A 19768-nucleotide genomic window follows, 5' to 3' on the forward strand; every position below is an offset into this window, starting at 1 on the left:
ACATCTCAGGTCTGACTTCCTCCCACAAGTCAAAGATTCAGCTGCATTTTTATTTCTGTAAAAGAAAAGCTTCCTCCAACCTTTTCCAAACCTCAAATGGATTCTGTCCAAACTTAACATGCCTTAAAGAGGTTCTGCAGATCTCAAAATCTAATAGGAATTAAAAGAGCTTATGTAAATTCAATAAAGGTCAGCATTACCGCTACTCTGTGAGCAAACCTATGGTATATGATTTGCCAGTGCGCCTCCATTTACCAGCACAGCTCTGAGATGCCCATAATACTGGGTTTCAGCTCCTGATTCTGCAAGGAAATGCTGTCTATCATGCTATTCAGCTATGCTCAGCTACTTCTTCCCTCTCTGATTTTATGTCTTGCTCCCAGTCCCTGTCCTAGCTGTGCATTCCCATTCCCATTAGCCTCTGCCCTCATGCTCAGTCAGTCTCACTCCTCTGTCTGGGTATTCCAACAAAAGGAGGGGTTCAGCTATTTAAAATTTAAGTAACTCAACTTATGCCAGTCATCTAGGCCTTCTTTACAGTCAAGCGTTTGCCTCTTTGTACTACAGAGGTCCTTCCTTCCCACTTCTAGGTAAGCCTCTTGAGTAGATAAGTAAATTCTCTTCCCCTTGAGGTCTATTACTCCCCAGTACTCATACAGAAAAGCCAGTACTTCAAGTTTAAGAAAGGCATCTTTTGCAAAGTTACATTTATACAAGTAGAATCTCATCCTAAGTTCCTGTCTACCAGCTCCACACTCCAGATTCCTGCTCCAAGCACCCATTTCTGGTCTTTTATGAGGATTTCCTCTTCCCTATCTTTGTCTATTCAACCCCTAATCCTCCTTACTTGCACCTAACCAACTAGTCATACAACCTTAGTATTTCACCCTTAGTCCCTCCATCTTTCTATAATACCATCAGTTCTCATCATAGCTGTCACCCACTCTACTTCAAATCCCAGTCTACTACTTGCATCATCCCACATTTTTTTCAAGAAGTTTCTGTCCTCAACGTAAGTCACGTTCATTCTCAATTCTTTTATTCTAACTCCCTGTTTCCTTCAGTAGCCATAAGTATTAAGAGCAGGGTAAGACTTGCTCTGTTCTTCAACCCCTACAATGAAGCAACTGAGTGCAAATGGGATGGTCAGTGAATTTAACAAGCAAATCATAAGAAGTATTCACTACTCCTTTTCCAAAGGCAAAGATTTACAATTTGCTTAAACTTATATGTGTTTTCATAAAAGAATGCGGGCATCTCTGACATGAGAAAAGTACTCTCCCACATTTCAAATACATACACCAATATACAAAGGTTAGAAAGCATCTTAGTGAAGTAGATGTGAAACCTACTTATTTTTTTGCACAGATAACCAACATGTTTTCCCTTACTCTATTCCTGGGAACAGCGAAAGATTTTAAACTATAGCTTAAAAAAAATCTCAGACAGAAAGCATGTCAAATTTCATTTTAAATATTTCAAATTTGGCACACAATTACAAGCAACTGAAAATAAGGTCTTGAAATGGAAAATGTCAGGGAACCTTCACTGCAGATGGTGCTACCAGCTCTACATGCAATGCACATGTGATCTTAACTTAGTATTTATAGGAAAAAGACTGCTAATGAGCAACTAGATCTTTCAGTTCTAGGCTATCAATTTGAATTTAAGCATAACAGATACAGTTCCTCCCATTATATAGATGGTGATAAAGCAAGCTCAATTTCACTGGTCATTTATTGCGAGTCTCACACCCAGCAAGATTTATTCTGGCTAGTAGATTCATTGCAAGAGATTGCCCAGAAAAGGGAGTCAACTTTACTAGCACACAGTGTAAAATCTTGTATCTCATTTGGCCGTCAAAAGGTTGAAACCCGACACATAGGAAACTTTTACAGATTTTCACAATTATAATTAAAATAGGGTACACCAGAACTAACATTTAGTGACAGACTTCAGCATTGGATGCATCATTTATCATTAAATGAAATGTATTCACTAATAAGAAACTAGGTTCATTAATCAGAATGCATAAAGTATCAAGAATGGAACAGAGTAAAACACAGTAGCAACATGTTTGAAAGAAGTGTTGAAAGTTATGCCTCTAATAATACACCAACATTTGTAAGCATCTAGAAGTTCTCACTGATACCAGGTATTTTTTCTCCAGTTCTTAGCATAAAAGAAAAGAGGATGTGTACTAGCATTACAAGTCATGACACAAGACTTCTCCAGAAGACTTAAAAAACTCAAAGTTAAAAGACAAGCTATCCACATAAAATCTGTTTTAGTTTCTTGGGGAAAAAATAGCTTCCTAAAGAAAAAAAAATCCTCAGAGTTTTATGCCTCTCCTTGCCACTTCTCTTTTGATTTTTATATGTTAGTTGGAGACTTGCCGAACAGAATTCATGTTCTTATTAAAAACTTTCCTTTATTTGGCTAACACAGGTCATATTGAAAGCTATTCATTGCTTATTATGCAACTTAAAATGCTATTTTTGATAGATAATGTGCATATAAGATCCCGCTCTATCACACAAATATTGAAATGACAGCCTAAATAAAATTTAAAAAAAACAAACAACCAAGCCCAAACAACTTAAACCCAATAAAATGAATAACTGAAATTTTCAGTTAAAGGAAAACATATGCACTGAAAAAACCCACCAAAATCGATTTATTTCTGTTATGATATAATTCATTTATCTACAGAAACAGCATCTCCAGAAAAGTCTGTGTTGCCTTCTAAAAATTCACCACACAGCCTGCAAAAAAATTGCATAAAAATGCAAGGTTTTACTTCTTACTCACAAACTATCACTGCAATCCTACTGTCACATTGTTCAAGATTGGTTGTTGAAGAAAGCACGCACAGCATTCATATCAACAATATATGAGTTTTCTTTGTAAGACTTCAACTTTAAGACAATCCTCACTCAGTTCCTTCTATACTTAAAATCACTTAGTTACCACTGGTCATTGAGTTTTGTGTCTTGAAATTACCATCCTACATGTCCCAGAAACAGATTTTGAAGATCTATTAAAATGTAAACATAACAGATTTTTTTTATCATCTTATCACATTTTATACAATGTTTTTAAAATATACACTTTAAAAAACACTTTCACAGAACAAACGTTAATTTCCAGTATTAACTAATTGTTTTCAACACAAACCACACAGGGCACTGCAGAGAGAGTATGAGAAACTGTATATAGAAAAAGAGAAGTTAGAACATAGGAAAGATATTTATGAATCAGTTCCTTTAAGTTATACTTTAAAAAATAGTTAGCTTCCAAGAAATATCAACACAATTAGAGAATGAAGCGCTGACAACACGGACCTACTTGCATCCACAGGAAACACTATTAGGTTCAAAATTAGGTGAAAAAAGCAGGAAGAATCATAAGCTTCAGGAAAGGTTGAAGAATGCAGTTCAGTGATGGAATCCTCACCTTTTCCTGCAGTCTTCTTATTACATGGCTCTCTTGAATATTCTGATTTCTTTGAGTTTCTCTTTTCAACTGCTTTTGCAGTTGCAGTTGATGCATTGTCTTCATCCTTTGACACAGATTTTCCTTTTCTGTCAAAAAAGGCTTCAGATTTCTTTTCTTTGAATTCATTAATAGAACTGGCATGGTCATTGTGTGGTTTCTTCAAGCCAGAGTCTGATAATTTTTGTTTCTGTACTTCAACAAGTTTTGTTTCTACATCTTGGGGTGCCTTCATACTATGCATGTCTTCAGAATCCTTACAATTATCTCCAGGTGACAGTGGTCTGATTTTTCTACGCAAGTTATTCTTAGAATCATCTGACACTGCACAGAGGCAATTATCTTGTTCCTCAACAGATTTCTCCATTGTAAATTTGTTATTTTTCAGGTTACTATCCTTCAAGAAATTATCATTTGCAAAACACTCATTTCCTCCTACTTCTTCCTTTTCAGAAGGCCTTCCTAAATTCTTCAAATCCTGAGGTACTGTATCACTTAAATGATTATTACTATCCCTGCCTTTTAACTGGCACTGGTTTTTGTCCATGACATGGTCAGATTTTACATCTTGACTTGTACCTTTTTTTACAAAATCTAATGAATTAGAATAACGAGTCTCTTTATGTTCTGCAATACCTCTCTTTGCCTGCATATTAATTTCCTGAGAATGTGCTAATGATGGTTCACGTTCCTCTTTCCTTTGCATGGGTTTATCATTCTGTATTTTGGAGCTTTCATCTTCAGCACGAAGGCCATTTATCATGCTTGTTACTTGTTCTGTTACTGAATCAGCTACGCTGTAGCCAACTTCTCCAACAACACTGGTCAGATCCTCCACAGCGCTGCTAAGTGTGTCCACCAGGGAGGACACAGAGGGAAGGCTCAGATTTTGCTGAAGGTTTCTGAAAAATGCCATTTGTCCAACCTATTCCACAACAAGTCCTAATACAGAAAGTTCCTGTGTTTCACAAATGGACAACTCAATTTGTCTATTTTCAGAGCTATTTGATTTTGCTATATCAAACTCAATACATCTACCAGGGGAAGTTGCAGTGTTGCTCTTTCTATTCAACGTGCAATTGAAAGTTACAAGAAAGCAGCTAAGTAATTATCTTGAAATGAAGGCACAATCAACCAGCAAAACCATGGTCTTTCATCAACTGCAGCATCAACTAGCCATAATAAAATTCATTATTTTCAAAAATATTTTTTATTCTAACCTGCAAATAAGAAGTTGTGAGACATTTAAATTGCATCCTTTCATCAATGTCAGACTGAAACAGGCTTTTAACACTATAAACGCACAAAAAAAATGCATCATAAAGACTTAGCAAAAAGAAAGTTAAGATGACAGACTTAATTTCTGGGGGGGGCACGGGGAAGAACTTTTTCTTACTCCAAAAAAGAAACAAAAATAAAAATTTAGCCACACCTTCTACAATGATAGAAGGGAAATAAGCCTCTCAAATTCCCCATTCTGTTCTCTGGTGTCTGTCTCTTCCTCTCAGGTCATCAAAGTCCATTCAATTTCCACAGCCCATTGGCAAAAAAGGGTTATTTTACCAACCCTCACTCTCTTTTCTGTGGTCTAATTAATATCATTTTAAATTAGCCTTGAAGACCTTATTTTATTAAAATACTGTAAAAATAATCTGCTAGTCAGAGAATGTGACTTAAGTTCCTAATGCTTTACTTCTTTAAAAATAATTCCATTCACAAATTTACTTGAGAAGACTTAAGTGTACACAATCATGGAATGTTTAAAATTCATTCCAGATTATTCTTATAGCGAAGAGAAATATCTTCCCATTAGTAAATGTCAACTCTTTGGTTATATAGCTGTTGAATTTCTGTGGCTTGTGAACACAATGTTTTCTTTGTTTCCACATACTTCACAGTCACAAGAAAAGTCAACATTCTGTGTTTTTGTCTATTGAGTCAAGTGACTATTTGTGTACTTCTACATATCCTTGTAAAAATGTGCATTCTTATAATTTAGTACACAGTTTTTCAGATACTTACAAAGTTTATCTTGAGAATTCTTTCTTGTAGTGTATCCTGAATCGAGATCTGGGAAACTACTAACATTCTCAAAACACATCTTCTTATTAATGTATAGGAAAAGTAGCAACATGAGAATAATGAACACCCCGACAGCAGAAAGGAATCCAATAGCTTCAGGAGATACTAAAAGAAACAGAAAGAAATTTATTTTAATAACTCTTGTAAAAAATTAACTCCTAAAATTTATTATTTACCAGAATTGATCATTAATAAATAGTATTAAAGTTCTAAATACATATACAAGATAGAACTGAGAAAAAAACATTTAAATTTGATATAATGCTTAATACTGTTAAATTAAAACTTGTTATTTTCCTCCCTCTTCCAATCACCTTTTCAATGAACAGAAAATATCTTGTCCTAATCTAAGGAAGGATTGAGATTGTGAGCGAGAGGTCCTGCTAGAGTACTGGACCCCGTAACAATACAGGGTCTCTGAAGAGAATGGGGAGATTATCAGCAGATACCAAGGCTGATGACTTTTGATGGGACATCTAAGATATTGAGTATGGGAAGGGAGCTAGGTGAACCCCCTCTTCCTTGAAGGGGCCAGACATTTGGCCACCTGAACTCAGGGCCAGTTCTAAGAGAGCGCTGCTGGGGAGGGACTGAGCCCTTGCTCATGAGGCCACTGCCAGATTTCTTAAGCTCAGCTCCTGATTTCTCTTCTCTTAGGGATCAGTTGGGTCTCACTGCTCCCTGACAAGTATATAAAATAAAGAATATGTAGTTGCTATTAAGCAGACAGCTGAAAGGGAGTACTGGGCATTTTTCGCAGGGGTAGAATCTTGCAAGTCCATCAGTAGCTGAGTAACAACATTAACAGTACCAATTAGGGCCAAGATTGCCTGGGACGTGGTTTTAGAAATAAGAAACCTGGGAATGGATGCAGCAAATTGGACCAACTGGGAAAGAGTAATTAAAGGACAGCTTATTTATTTGAAAGGAGACAGAGAAAAGGATATAGAAGGGCAGCAAAAAAAAATCTAGAAATATAAGAAATAATGAACTATTTATAAAAGCAGTTCAAGAGAGGGCACATCTTTTGACAAAAGAAATGTACACACTCACAGAGTATAATGAAGCTGACCTGCTTCATTAACCAAGGCTGCCAGGATGTCAGAGGGAAGCCCCTTGGGCAACCCACCAGATTCCCTACAGGGTTTACACCTGAAAAACTTTGTGAGAAGTTAGAAAGTGACAGAATTACAAATTTAGTAATGTGGGAGGTTAAAGTGAAGGGTTATAGAACAACAATCCAATAATATTTGGGTACAATTTATAAGAATAAAGTGAGAGAACTCAATAATTGCATGCAAATAACAATGGTGTAAAGGGCTATGGAAATGTAAGTGATTAATACTGACATGTTTATTAGTTAATTAATCTGTTAATTTGTTTATTAGTAGCGTGCTGATCAACTAAACATTACAGGCTCTTATTTCAGTTACTTCTCAAATCTGCATTCTAAGGAGTGAGAGTAAAACCTTGAGATAACAGGCCTTAGCACTCAAGAGCATTTTTTGTGGTCTCAACACACAGAGGTGCATCCTTCCAGGCTGAACATGGCTGCATTATCTCGATGAAAGCTTGAATTTCACATCTCTCCTTCATCCTGCTGTTTCTGCTAGACATTAAGTGTGCCTCTACTCACTACCATAAATCCCATTATTGGGGGATAAATTTTTTCTGTTTACGTGAGATTTATGAAGATTGATTACCAAATTTATGAATTCCATTTGCCAAGATCTTGGTATTTCACCTCATGAGTTTAATGCCATGTGGCAACATCTTTCACTACATAAAAAGAAGTGGGATTAAAGAAAAACTAGTTACATAGAAAAGGACAAGAGGTAACAGCTCAAAGTGGCAACAAGGAAAATTCCAGTTGGAGATGAGGGGAAAAGGTTCCAGAATAAGATGGGTTAATCACTAGAACAGATTGCCTAGATCAGTTATAAAATCTCACTTTAATATTAGCCCTGCTCTGAGCAATGGGCTGAACTGCAAATTACTTTCCCAGGAGCCTTCCAAATTAAATTATGCTCTGAGTCTACATATGCCCTTTTTAAATCTGGGCTCATTGTAAAAGTGCTGACTGAGAAACACTCACAGTTCCACAATCTCCTCAGTTTGTTTTGCAGGATGACAGGGAACATTTGTGTTTGTGGTGCTACTTTTAAATAATTATACAGGTGTAATTTAAGAAATGGAAAAGAAAGATGAAAAAATATGCACCTTCCACCTTCTAAAAGGAATTTGTCACATTTGTACTTCTGTTCTGAGCTAGACACACAGACCTATGTCAAACTGTGAAAATTATTTTTGCTTCACTTTCTATCTCTGACCAGAAGAGATCACATAGCATTGTGCCTAAGAACCCTAAAAGTTTTCACATGAAAAGGAACTTGTCAATGATTTCAAACCACCCATCCTGACAAAATTACTAAAGAAATACCAGAATGGCAACAGAAGTCCCAAAAGGATGAAAAAGAAACCTCAATTAGATTAGAACCTCTATTTAATCAATATAAAACTTGAGTAAATTTTCTTCTTGCTTTCTTAGATCATCCCAGAAAAGCTAGGAAAAACATGAGCAACTCTCAGCTGAGTTAAGTTGGGAACACTGAAGAACTGAAGTTTTCTGTGAAAACTTCACAGAAAGTTTTCACAACTGAAAGAAGAAGAACTGAAGGCAAAGCTAGAAAGAATTGCTTACTAGTATAAAGTATAAAGCAAACAGTGGAATAGGGAGGATGTGGTATTTGCAATTTCAGACAGTACAATAGAAATACAAAGACCCACAGAGTTACAGAGTTCCCCGTAAGTCCTTCAGGAGGAGATGTCCTGCTGCATCAAGCAGAGCAACATGGTAAAAGAAATGGAATTGTATCCTGGATCAGAGAGGAAAAGAAGCTAAAACTTTTTTAAAAATATTTTCATTATCATGAACAAATAGAAAAAAAAATATCTCTTTGTTCACAAAAGAACTTGGTTGCACATCCTACCAAGATTACCTGATATTTCCTTCAGAAGTCCACTTGGAGTTGTTCATAATGTAATTAAAATCACTAGTTATAGCTGAAGTTTATGGAAAACCTGCCTTGCACTGAAGGGGTTTTCTTTGTGTTTAAATTCAAAAAAAAAAAGATAGCTAAGGCGTGACCAAGAACAAGCTGAAGGAAAAAAAACCCTATGGCTGTAGTGGTGACTAATTTTTTTTTTTAAGGCCCTAATGTTCCCTGATTTAGAGCAAAGACAATGTGGTATGTGACACATGTTCTTTATCATTTGTAAGGTATCCATTTACCATTTTGATGGAATCTTCCTGAATATGGGAAAGCTCTGAGACTTGACAAAAGCCTCAGTCTATGTATACTAATTTTTACCTCAAAATTTAACAGATGAAATCTCCCAAGGTTCTGCTGGCAGTAGGCACGCTCCCTCCCCTCCCAAGACTGCATTGGAACAACATCTAGTTTTCTCTGAATCCTGGCTCAAATGAGACTAGAGACCAGGCCAGGAGCTGGAAATCTTTATTCTTCAATAACTTCCAGTTTTAACACCTAACAAACACAGAGGCAGGAAGCAGAAATTGTGATTCATCACAACACAAGGGCCAACAGAAGTGAGAGCGAAGTGAAAGGTAGTGATTAGGCACAATTTAATGACATCTGGTGAGGAAATGGGAAGTAGGAGTTATGAGGAAGGTATAACATTGGGATGGAGTACACAGAACAAGGTGGCAAGTGAAGAGAATGCAGAGAAGACAGGCTAGAAAGACTACACAGATAATAGGACCATAGACATTAATCTATGAGGATTATTGCTGTGTTATTGGGGTGGGCTGTCCTAAGCAACTCTGCCTGAATTCAGTGTCAACACTGCTTTGAGCAAGAGACTAAATTGACTTCCAATCATTCTATGATTCTCAGAAAGGAGAGTGACTATTTATTTTTAATAGGATAGGTTAACTGCACACCCTCAGAAAAAAAAAAATCACACTTTAAAGTATTTCGCATTCGATCTTTTAAAACTGTAGGCTTAAATTTTATTTTTTTTATATTTGTGCTTATATTGTTGAGCAATTAAAGCTGCTTTGATCCATCAAAATACATACCCAAGGAAATTAACCACAACCTAAAAGTAACTTGAAAACACCATACTTTTGATTTTTTTCGCCAGTACTTCCTGGAAACTAACTACTTAAAAAAGGCACTATAGGCAAACTGTATAGTTGTCTCTGGAAACACAGTATCTGACGACATCTTTCTGAAGTGGAAAAAAAAAAAAAACATTGGCTGGTACCTTACAAAAAGAATGAAACTTTAGCTGCAGCAAGATTAATTAATTATTTGTGTATTTCAGAGTGAACACAGGACTTGAAAATTATATTTCCATATCAATTTGCATCCATGTAAAGAATCTTCGAGTGCTTGTTCACAGATGAAGTGTATTATCAAGCTTAAGCCCTTTAATGTATTAACATCATAAGGCCAGGAAAAAAAACTCAAATAAAACTGTACAGCAACTTTCCACATGTAAATGTGTACGTGTTCCCATCTATGAATAAGGATGTATACATCACATTAATCTTTCAATTAGTTTCTCACAGCCGAAGTGTCAAGCAGTTATACACTGTAGACAGGAAGAAAAAAAAGAAATGTTTTTGGGGGGGTTTTTTTGCATGTAAAATATATCTGAACTCTATTCAGCACTAGGATTATTTTGATTCGAAACACAATGGCTTAAATTCTCATTGGTTTGGGCATTAATTGTACCATGAAAAGCATTTTAAAACTTTCAGAGGTTCCCAGTGGTTTCTTCTACAACCACAAACCAGTAAAAAAGCAATGCTTTCTCACAGTTGTATTTCCAGTTCAAATGCCCTACTTTTGCAAATTTCATAATTATCCTCAGTTCTTAAGAAAACCAGCAATAAACGTTTGAAATTCATAATAATACAACACATTTTCAGAAACATTAAAAGAACAAATGTTTTACTACAAAGTTATTATGACTAATTGAATTGTTCACTATGGAAATGGTATAGAAAGGTATACTTGGTACAGAAATATTACATTAACATCACTTTAATACACTTCCATTATTAGCAACACTAGATTCAGAATTAGTAAAACCAAAGAAACTTACCATCACTTCACCTTCATAATCAAACAAATTAGCATCTCTTTCTCAAATAATAACTTCCTTGTTATTTAACAATTTTTTCCCCAAAAGATTATTTCAAATCTTCAGAAAATAATACTATCTTTAAATAAATATCACCACAACAGCAGAAATCCTCAAACGTATTAAATTTAAAAGCATTTAATGTTTTTAGTATCTATCTGTCTGTCCCACCCTACCACGCATATACAATTGCATTGAATATACAGACAATTATTTTTTGGAGTTCTCACACTCTACATCATACTACTCTCTTAGCCAGTAACGTACAAAGCCACATTGTTATCTTAGTGATGTTTTAATTATTCGTTTACAAAAGCAACACTATCTCTTCAGCGCACAAATTGAGTAACAAGGCATATAACCCAAAGAACTTCAATCACCTTTAAGATCCTAGCACAAAAATATTTAAAATTTAAAATGTAAACTTGTTTTTAATTTATAACCTGTTTTATTTACTTTTTTATGACTTGATCTAAGATATTTTATCTTTTAAATTCTTTTAAATAAGCAGCTGTTTTGTATTCAGTTCTGAAGAAGAATTATTTACTGTTACTAGCTTTTACACCATTACATCTTGACATTACATGAAAATAACCTGTGCTGTCCAGCACAAAAATACTTTCATTCAAATGTTATTCATCGCTGCTTGTCACCTTATATCAACTTTCTGACTTGTGCAAGAAATTAACATATTTTCAGAAAGCTGAGCAGGCTACTGAGCCACAAAATAACATTCGTGCCTTGACTGCCTTTTCTCCACACTCACATTATTTATCTCCAAGCAGCACATATTTATTTCTCACAGACAACTCATGTCATAATAGAAACAAACAAACAAAACCCTCTATACCTCAAAGTCAGCTCAGGAGTAAAGTCTGACTGTTGGCTGAACAGCAATAATAACTGTAGTTCTGGATGTGTCAGTTTACATGTAAATATTTTTTTCTTTTGTGACTAATTACAAAGGATGGCCTCTTCTCTGAAAATAAGTAACTGAACTTGAAGGCTGTCTAATATTTGCTGTTCTTTCTAAATAGCTTTTAGCTGACAAGGTAAACTCAGTACACAAACTTTCACATTGATTCAGCAGAATTATTATCTTCTTCTTTACTAGAGTGCCTGAAGAAGCAATCCCAACTGAATAAAAGCTGGTTTACCTAGACAGAATGCTGCACCTACAGGGGGCAACATTTTATCCAGCACTGTGTTCGAAGTCTTAAAAAATTAAATTCTTGACTACCTGTACTATTTCACAAACAAGATGAACTCTATGTGGCAGCTGACTTGCCTATTAGAATACTTTCCATAAAAAAAAAAACCAACAAACAAACCAGAAGCAACTTCAACACAAAAATTGATCAGCCGATGCATTTGCTAAACATCAATGACAGAATGAACTCAGAATACCCTCTACTCATTTTATTGAATGTATCAAAAGACAAAGTTCCAAACGTATCTCCTATGCTTCCTATACTAACTTGTATTCATCTTTCTTCTTTATCTCATAAAAAACATCAGAATTATGTAATTCCTTTCTACAAATTTACCTATTTCTGTTATGTTTTGCCAAAACAAACATCAGAAAAAGTATTTCTGCTCAACTTAAAACATACTATTACATTTCACCTACTAATGCTTTTAATTCTTTAGCTACACTTAGGTAACATTAAAACTGATTTTTTTTCTGTATAAAGATACTGCCCCCTTCAATTCAAATTTGTGGCTTGATTTTCTTCTGCAGTACAGACTTCTTAACTTAACCCATTACTAATGGCTACATTTGTGAGCTTATTATGTTAAATACATGTTATTCTACTGTCTTATGATGTGTTTGTTTCTCTGGATCTTGCGTTTTGCTATACAGCAAGTTCACAAACTCTCTGGCACAAATTATAAGCATGTGCAACATGAGCTACCTGTTTTTCAACACTTTAAATATCTATTGCCAGTATATTGCCCTAAATGAACATAAATATGAAATGACAATTGAATTTCAATGCAGAACTGAAAAGAGCATTTCCTAAGTAACAAAATTATTAACAAGTTTTAGTAACACGAACCCTTCAGAAGTTCTGGAAAACTGACAGAATGAATCACAGAATCACAGAATAACCAGGTTGGAAGAGACCCACCGGATCATCGAGTCCAACCGTTCCTATCAAACACTAAATCATATCCCTCAGCACCTCATCCACCCGTGCCTTAAACACCTCAGGATCAAAGTGATTATTTAACTTTCTATATGGAATAACAATGCCCTTTAAAAACTCTGTTTATAAACCTTTCAAAGTAATACTGGGGAAAACAGAAAACTTACATTATTTGAAGTGATAAATGATGAGACTAAAAGGTTAATTTATATATAATAGCAACGTTTTTCATTGTTTGGTTTAGGTCACTGCATGCTGGCTGAAGAATAATCTGCACTGTTACAGAGATAAATCAAGACATTCCTCCACCCTCCTGGTTTCCTTAACATCTAATTACAAGGCCAAATAAGAAAGAATACATTGTAACATTTAGGCTCCAGAACTTCCTTCAAACAGGAAGAAAGTCTAGGATGTATTTTAATTAAAAAATTACATTTATCTGATTTTATTACGAGCAATTAAATTATTTAACTATTTAAATCAATATACTTAATAAATTATAGTTTGTGTTAAAATGGGTTTGGTTCGGCAAGTTATCTAATCACATGCATAACTGCATAAAAATACTTGTATTGCCTCTGCAGTTTGTCACTTACAGTACTCCTTTCCCTTTCTTTTAAAATACCATGCTGAAACTGTCTTTTGGAGATAAATTTGATTATAGAAAAAAGAGGAACCTGAGCTCCTAAATATCACTGTTCTAAGGAAGAATTTACAAATAACAGAAGCCATATTCTGAGATGAAGATTTAAACTTCTGACAGAAATCTCTTAATTCCTAAATCCTTATAGGCTGAGGAAATTGTCAGCCTGACACCCCTGCTGATCTACCAGTGCCTCAGTCCTTTCTCTCTAATAAGGAATTCACCTCCTATTAAGTAGTATCTCATGGCAGAAATCTCCAAAAAGAAACTGCGAAGCAAACATTGCACTGCTACTCTGAACAGACAAAGATCATGGAATCATTTTGATTATCTCCAAATCCCAATAATCTGTTGCAATTACACAGCATATTATAAGACCGTATTCTCCACAAAGTGGGTAAGAGAATAGCAGTGCTTATAGATTTTAGTGGCACTCTCAAATAATATTCCCAGTGCAAAAGTCTTGAAGACTGGCAAGGGTCTAGAGGCTTGCAGTTTAGAAGTTCATAGCTACTGTTAGTTGCTGCCCAATACTGGGGAGAGAAATAATCTATGTAATAAAAATCTTTTAAAAACACATTTTCCCTATCAGCCACCACAATTAACATGAAGGTGTGAGACAATCCAGGACCCAGATTTCTGAACAATGCAGTGATAAACTAGGATACATGGCAAAGCACAGTGCAGTAAAAATGATTATATGAACATTTTAAGTTAAAAAAACGCCAGGTTTCATATACAGCAAAGTTCTTGCACACAAAACTTGCTATGGAAGAAAAGGCAGTGTGACCTGAGTAGATGCTGCTTTCCACAAGACTTCAAACACAGGAGAACACAAAGAAATATAACTGCTTCCTGTACAGGCATCAAAATTATTTACTTCATATCAAGCTTTCTTTAGTCCAAAATGTATAAATACAGATTAGCTTTCCAACAGAGTGAAAATTTAGTATATATTCTGGCATCGTTAATTCTAACATCATTACTTTCATTTTTTCAATATGTAACCATACTTTCATAATATCTCCCAGATCTATTGAGCTTAGTATTCATTGGATAAAAGTCACAACATTTCTTCTAGCCTGGAAAAAAAAATAAGTATTTGTCCATTTAAGAGTAACTAGTCCACAATTACGAACAGATTAATTACTATTTTCAGCATATATTGTAAAAGTAGCTTTAATTGGATATACTTTTTAATGAAGAGGTTTTATTCTTATAACTGAAAAAGAGAAAATGCACTTTACTTTGTACTGTCCACATCTGAAGCCTGAAATGAGTAGGAACAACATATATTTAGGTTTTTTCATCAATATGAGGTTATCTAATTTAAAGAAATATGCTACTATCTGTGGTACCACATTTCTCTTGAAAAAGACGTTCTAACAACCGGATGACAGCAGAGAGAAAGGGGAAAAACATTTTCCTTCTTTTACAGAGGAACTTACTTATTGTAGAGTATCATAAAAACTGTAATATAACTTGAAGATCAGGCACAATTGACTTGTAATAAAATAATGGTTTTACTTGTAAAATGAACCTCATTAATATATACCTTTTTTCCCCACTTGAATTAAATGCAGTTGAAAACTTAACATACAGATACATGCAAATGGATTAGGATAGTTGACCAGAAGGTTAAAGAGGACAGAGTTCCATTTAAAAATATACTTCTGACAAAACAAAAATTCATATCTTCTTATCTTTTCAAAATTTTCATTGTCAGTCAAAAGCATTGTCTTGTTGCAACTTCTTTCTTTTGCATATTAAGGAGCACTTCTGTTCCATTATTAGTCACAAAGGCAGCTTGCTGAATAATTTCCTTTGTTTGCAAGATTGTCATAACAATAGAAAGAAGAGAACATCTTGCAAAAGGAAAAAAGGGCTTAAAAATAATTTAAAAAAAATCTGCACAACTCAGACCTTACTCAGATACTCAATCTATGTTTCCATAAATTAAATACGAAACACATTACTGAGTTAGAAGTAGCACTTTCCATTACTTCAAAAATACATAAACTAATAATGAAAGGTGAAAGAGACCTAAAAATAATATGGTCATGTATTGTCCGCTTTAATTTAACTTCCATGTCACACTGTATTATATAGATCAGAATATATTACAGAAGGGGTTTCTTCAATTAAAACTCAGTATCATAAACGCTCATGACAAGTATACCTCATCTGTACAAACTGAACCTGAAAACAGCCTTAATTAAAAGATTAGTACATCTACCAAAAGCTAATTCCAAGTTAGACAAGCAGCCTAGCTACAGTGTACTATAGAGCCAAAAAAGATACATTTTCCTGAAGTCTGATCACAAGATCCTTAAACTCTTTTATGTCCACAGAAAATAACCAAAGGAACAACTTAATTTAACTCTCGTGACTCTCTCAAAAACACCTCTGTTAGGAAAATAGCCAGTCAAAAGCCAAACCTTTAACTGAGTAATTTCAGATAAACCCTGTCACCTTCTTTTGCTGTCAGGAAGCCCAAGTGGAAGAATGAAATGACAGTCACTACTAACTGAACTAAGCAGGATTCTTCTTTCCTTAGCGAGTCTTCAATTCTTATCGTCAGAGAAGTAAGAATTTGAATGTGTGTGCGTACATAAAATAAACTTGCATTAAATAATAGAAGTAAACACTAAGTTCATTTATAAAGAAAACAAAGTTATCTTCTTCCTTTCTCGTTTCCAGATTTGAACAATGTGGAGATACAGAACCACACAAACAGTTCATCCACATAGCTGCCTTAAACACAGGAGTCACAAATTTGAGTGCTATACTACTGCACTTCTGCAATACCTGATATACTTTAAAGTTCTTTTCTGTATCTGGAAAGTGACTTGTTCTGCATTTTGCAGCTACTAGATGTTATACAACTGCCACAAAATATGCACATTTTTCAGGACACACCTGTCCAGTATTTACATGTTTCAAAGCCTCTATTTAATAATACATATAAATTAGCTTTTAAGGCTTTCCAGAAAATCCTATCAGCCTTCTTACTACTGGTTAGCTCTTTGCAGATTCTTCTGAAAAATGTATGAATCTGCTAAAAGGAAACTGAACAAGCAAAACATTATAAAAAGTACTGTAAGCCTTCTTGTGCAGACTGTAAGTGGACCCAGCACAGTATCTGGGGCAACTATGAAGCTATAACAACATTATGTGACAAGGCAGCAGGCCCTCTGCTAGACAATTGCTACACCTTTGGTTAGCAGATCCAAGTTCTGTATTGGTACTGTATTGTTGTCATATTTATACTAGAATTTAGACAATCTCAGATACTCAATAAACATTATAACTGGGTGCTTGTGAATCTTTGAGCCTCAGAAAGTTAAAAATAAATCTACAAACCAAATTAGTTTTATTTATTACAGTGGAAGTAGCGTTACCATCGAAGATGCTTTAATGATGCTTTTAAATGAAAACACAATTGTTTGTAGTCCCCAGTACTGCAGCCTAGAGTGCCTAAAAAATTGAAGATAATGAATGTAAAAAAACTCCATGGTTTTGGCTAATTTGTGAAATGCAAAACTCAAAAAAAATGAACAGTGATGTTATTTTCATTTTAAGAGCTGAATATTCCTAGAATAGACACTTCCTTATTAATCTCTGGGTTTTGTTTTTAGAGTTACACCTTTATATATAGACAAGAATCCTTCATCAAATAATTTGAGCTAAATGATGAGGACACACATAGCCTTGCAGACCTTTCTGGTCCCTTTTCACATTTCATCATCTAATACCCCAAGGTTCCTATTTTGCTAGCAAAAATGAATGGACTGGCAAGAAAAAGACAATGCAGGAATGTGTTCCTTTGCTAACCAGAAAGAAAAAATTATCACCAGCAACAGGTGTTCTTCAGGTTGCATAATCCCCATGTAAATTCTAATTACCTTCATCACTTGAAACCGGAAAGTTTTCCTTTGCATTATTCATAGAAGACATTCTTGCTTGCTTACTTGCTCTTCCCTTTTCCCTATTCACTACAGGATAAATAAGAGGGAACATTGCTGTTTATCGTATTAGTTGCTTCTCAGCAACAACATGTTTGGAAGGACTATGAGAAGGATGGACAGACAAGCAAAGCACAAACATACACCAGAGATGTTTAAGAACTCTAGGTAGTTATGCTGGCTATTTACTACTAATATTTCTTTCAGAGATTCCATAAGGTCACTGTAACTGGAGTCACCTGGCAGTTGCAGTTACCTACACCACCTAGCAGAAAGTGTCTGAGGCTCCCAGGCAAAAAGCAAATGCAGAGAGCCATTTCATCAAACACTGCACTAATTCAAAACTTCACTGCTAGCATTCAATGAGAAAGAGTGAAAAGTGAATGCTAGGAGTGCCAGGGTGTCCTGTCCTGGTGCCACAGTCACACAGGCATGGGTGAAAAAGGAGAGGGGAGACAGTGCAAACTTCCTTAGCATCAGACAAGACTACAGGGAATTATACACGTGTAATGTGAGTATTTTGTTCATCAGTGAGCTCATGGACCAAGAAAGACTTGGCTTTCACAGCAGAGCCAAGAGATGGTGAAGGGAAGAACCCTACGCCACAAAACTTTTCAGATCGATCTTGTATAGGCTTGGAATGAGTACCCAGTGGCACTAAGGACAGAGCTGGAAGGTCTGATCTGACCAGCTCCAGACTGCTGGCAGCCAAGGAATCTCAGTTTGGAAGGCCCTTCCTATTCCGAGGAGGTCAATACGGATCTTGAGCATGCACTCTGATCCTGGCAAACAAGAAGGCCTGGACAACGGGCAAATAAAGTAATTCTTACAAGTCTGGCCATTAGTCAGACATTAAAAACATCCTGAGTATGATCAGATCATGTAAAGTCAGATGATCATCAGATGATATAAAGTCCTAGATAAAGTAATCAAAATACTACATGGCAGGAAAATTTGTTTGTACAATGGCAAGTACCTTCTGCTTTACCTGTACACCTTAAGTAGAGAGGGAGGACAGACAAGAATGCATCCACTCCACACATTATATGGCTGTGCACAGGGGCACACAAGGCTAGAATACACATGGGAACTCGCAAAGAAAAAAGGTACCCACAGACATTGCAGGTATACGACACTAAGAGGATACTTCTCTTTTTATCACACTTATGCCTAGGCTAATTTATAACCACCAATGCTAAAACACAGGTTCCATGCACCTGTTATTAAAAAAATGTTTATAAGATCAATCACAGAGCTTAGAATCTGATGTTCAAACACAATACAAAACCTCAAGAAAAAGCACATTTTTGCAGTTTAGCTTCCCAACAATACATTCAAAACCATACAGCACTGCCTCCAAGAATGTAGAAAATTTGTTTTTCTTAAAATCACTATGGTACCCTGAAACAAATAGGGATTAGCAAGATTAATAGACTTTGAAACTTTAGCAGTAGCAGAACTTCCAATGAATTTCATAACTTATGAAAGAAAAGCAGAGCCCATTATAGAAGGAATACAGAGCACTGTGTGTACCAACTTATCCATCAATGGAAAAACAGAGATAGCAATAAAGAAGTTTTTTCAAAAAAAAACAAACCCAAAACAACAACAAAAAATAACATGTAAACAAAAAAGTAACCTCCTCCCAAAATGAGAAAGAAAAAAAAATCAAGGATAAAATTATTCACAGTTTAAAAAAGTAGAAAATTGTTTTTAACTGCAGTAATGTCATACCACACAAGGCACTTTTCTTTTATTAGATATTTGAAAAAGATGACTTGTGACCATAAAGCTACTTTTCACCTTAACTGGCAGGCTTAAGGCTAGGTTACAAGACATTAAGTAAATTGTTTCAAGAATCCCCTGGTTTCACTAAAACTTTTAAGTGAACACAATGACAACTAAGCTCTATTCCTCCTACTAGGTATGATGTGGTTTGGCAATACTACTGAGCCAGACTAACACTTTGCTCTGAAGCACCTAGCAGCTCTCCTACTTTCCCACCCCACTTTCTTACTCCTTTCCTTCTGAAAGCACTGAGACTCTTCCGACCTAACAGCAAGTCAAGGCAAGGAACTAATCCCTTAAGTAATGTTTTTCCGTTTGGTTAAGCCTTCAGATCAGAACACAGAGGTTCAACAGCAATGCCACAGAAAGGAGCACAGAGCAGGCAAAGAGGACAGAAAACAGAACTGTATCTAGTCATTATATCAGCTGAGCTGTACTGTCACACTCCAACTTCAGTCATTGCAACAGCT

At 35.4% G+C, this 19768-nt stretch overlaps 1 protein-coding gene across 5 annotated transcripts in view; it reads right to left on the reverse strand.

Moving 5' to 3' along the window:
- Nucleotides 1-19768, reverse strand: part of SYT14 (synaptotagmin 14) — a 100514-nt gene that overhangs the window by 66321 nt on the left and 14425 nt on the right. For 4 of the 5 annotated variants that reach the window (XR_011337059.1, XM_069852870.1, XM_069852869.1 and 1 more), the window contains exon 3: nucleotides 5518-5682. Coding sequence is in view for 4 of the 5 variants with exons in the window: in XM_069852870.1 (XP_069708971.1) it covers nucleotides 5518-5682 (165 nt within the window). In the remaining variant the exon portion in view is untranslated. Of the gene's footprint in view, nucleotides 1-3456; nucleotides 4412-5517; nucleotides 5683-19768 lie in introns of those variants that run through there. The other variant, XM_069852867.1, reaches the window with a different exon arrangement.

Source organism: Phaenicophaeus curvirostris, chromosome 2, assembly GCF_032191515.1.
Source record: "Phaenicophaeus curvirostris isolate KB17595 chromosome 2, BPBGC_Pcur_1.0, whole genome shotgun sequence".
In the NCBI taxonomy this organism is placed as follows: domain Eukaryota; kingdom Metazoa; phylum Chordata; class Aves; order Cuculiformes; family Cuculidae; genus Phaenicophaeus; species Phaenicophaeus curvirostris.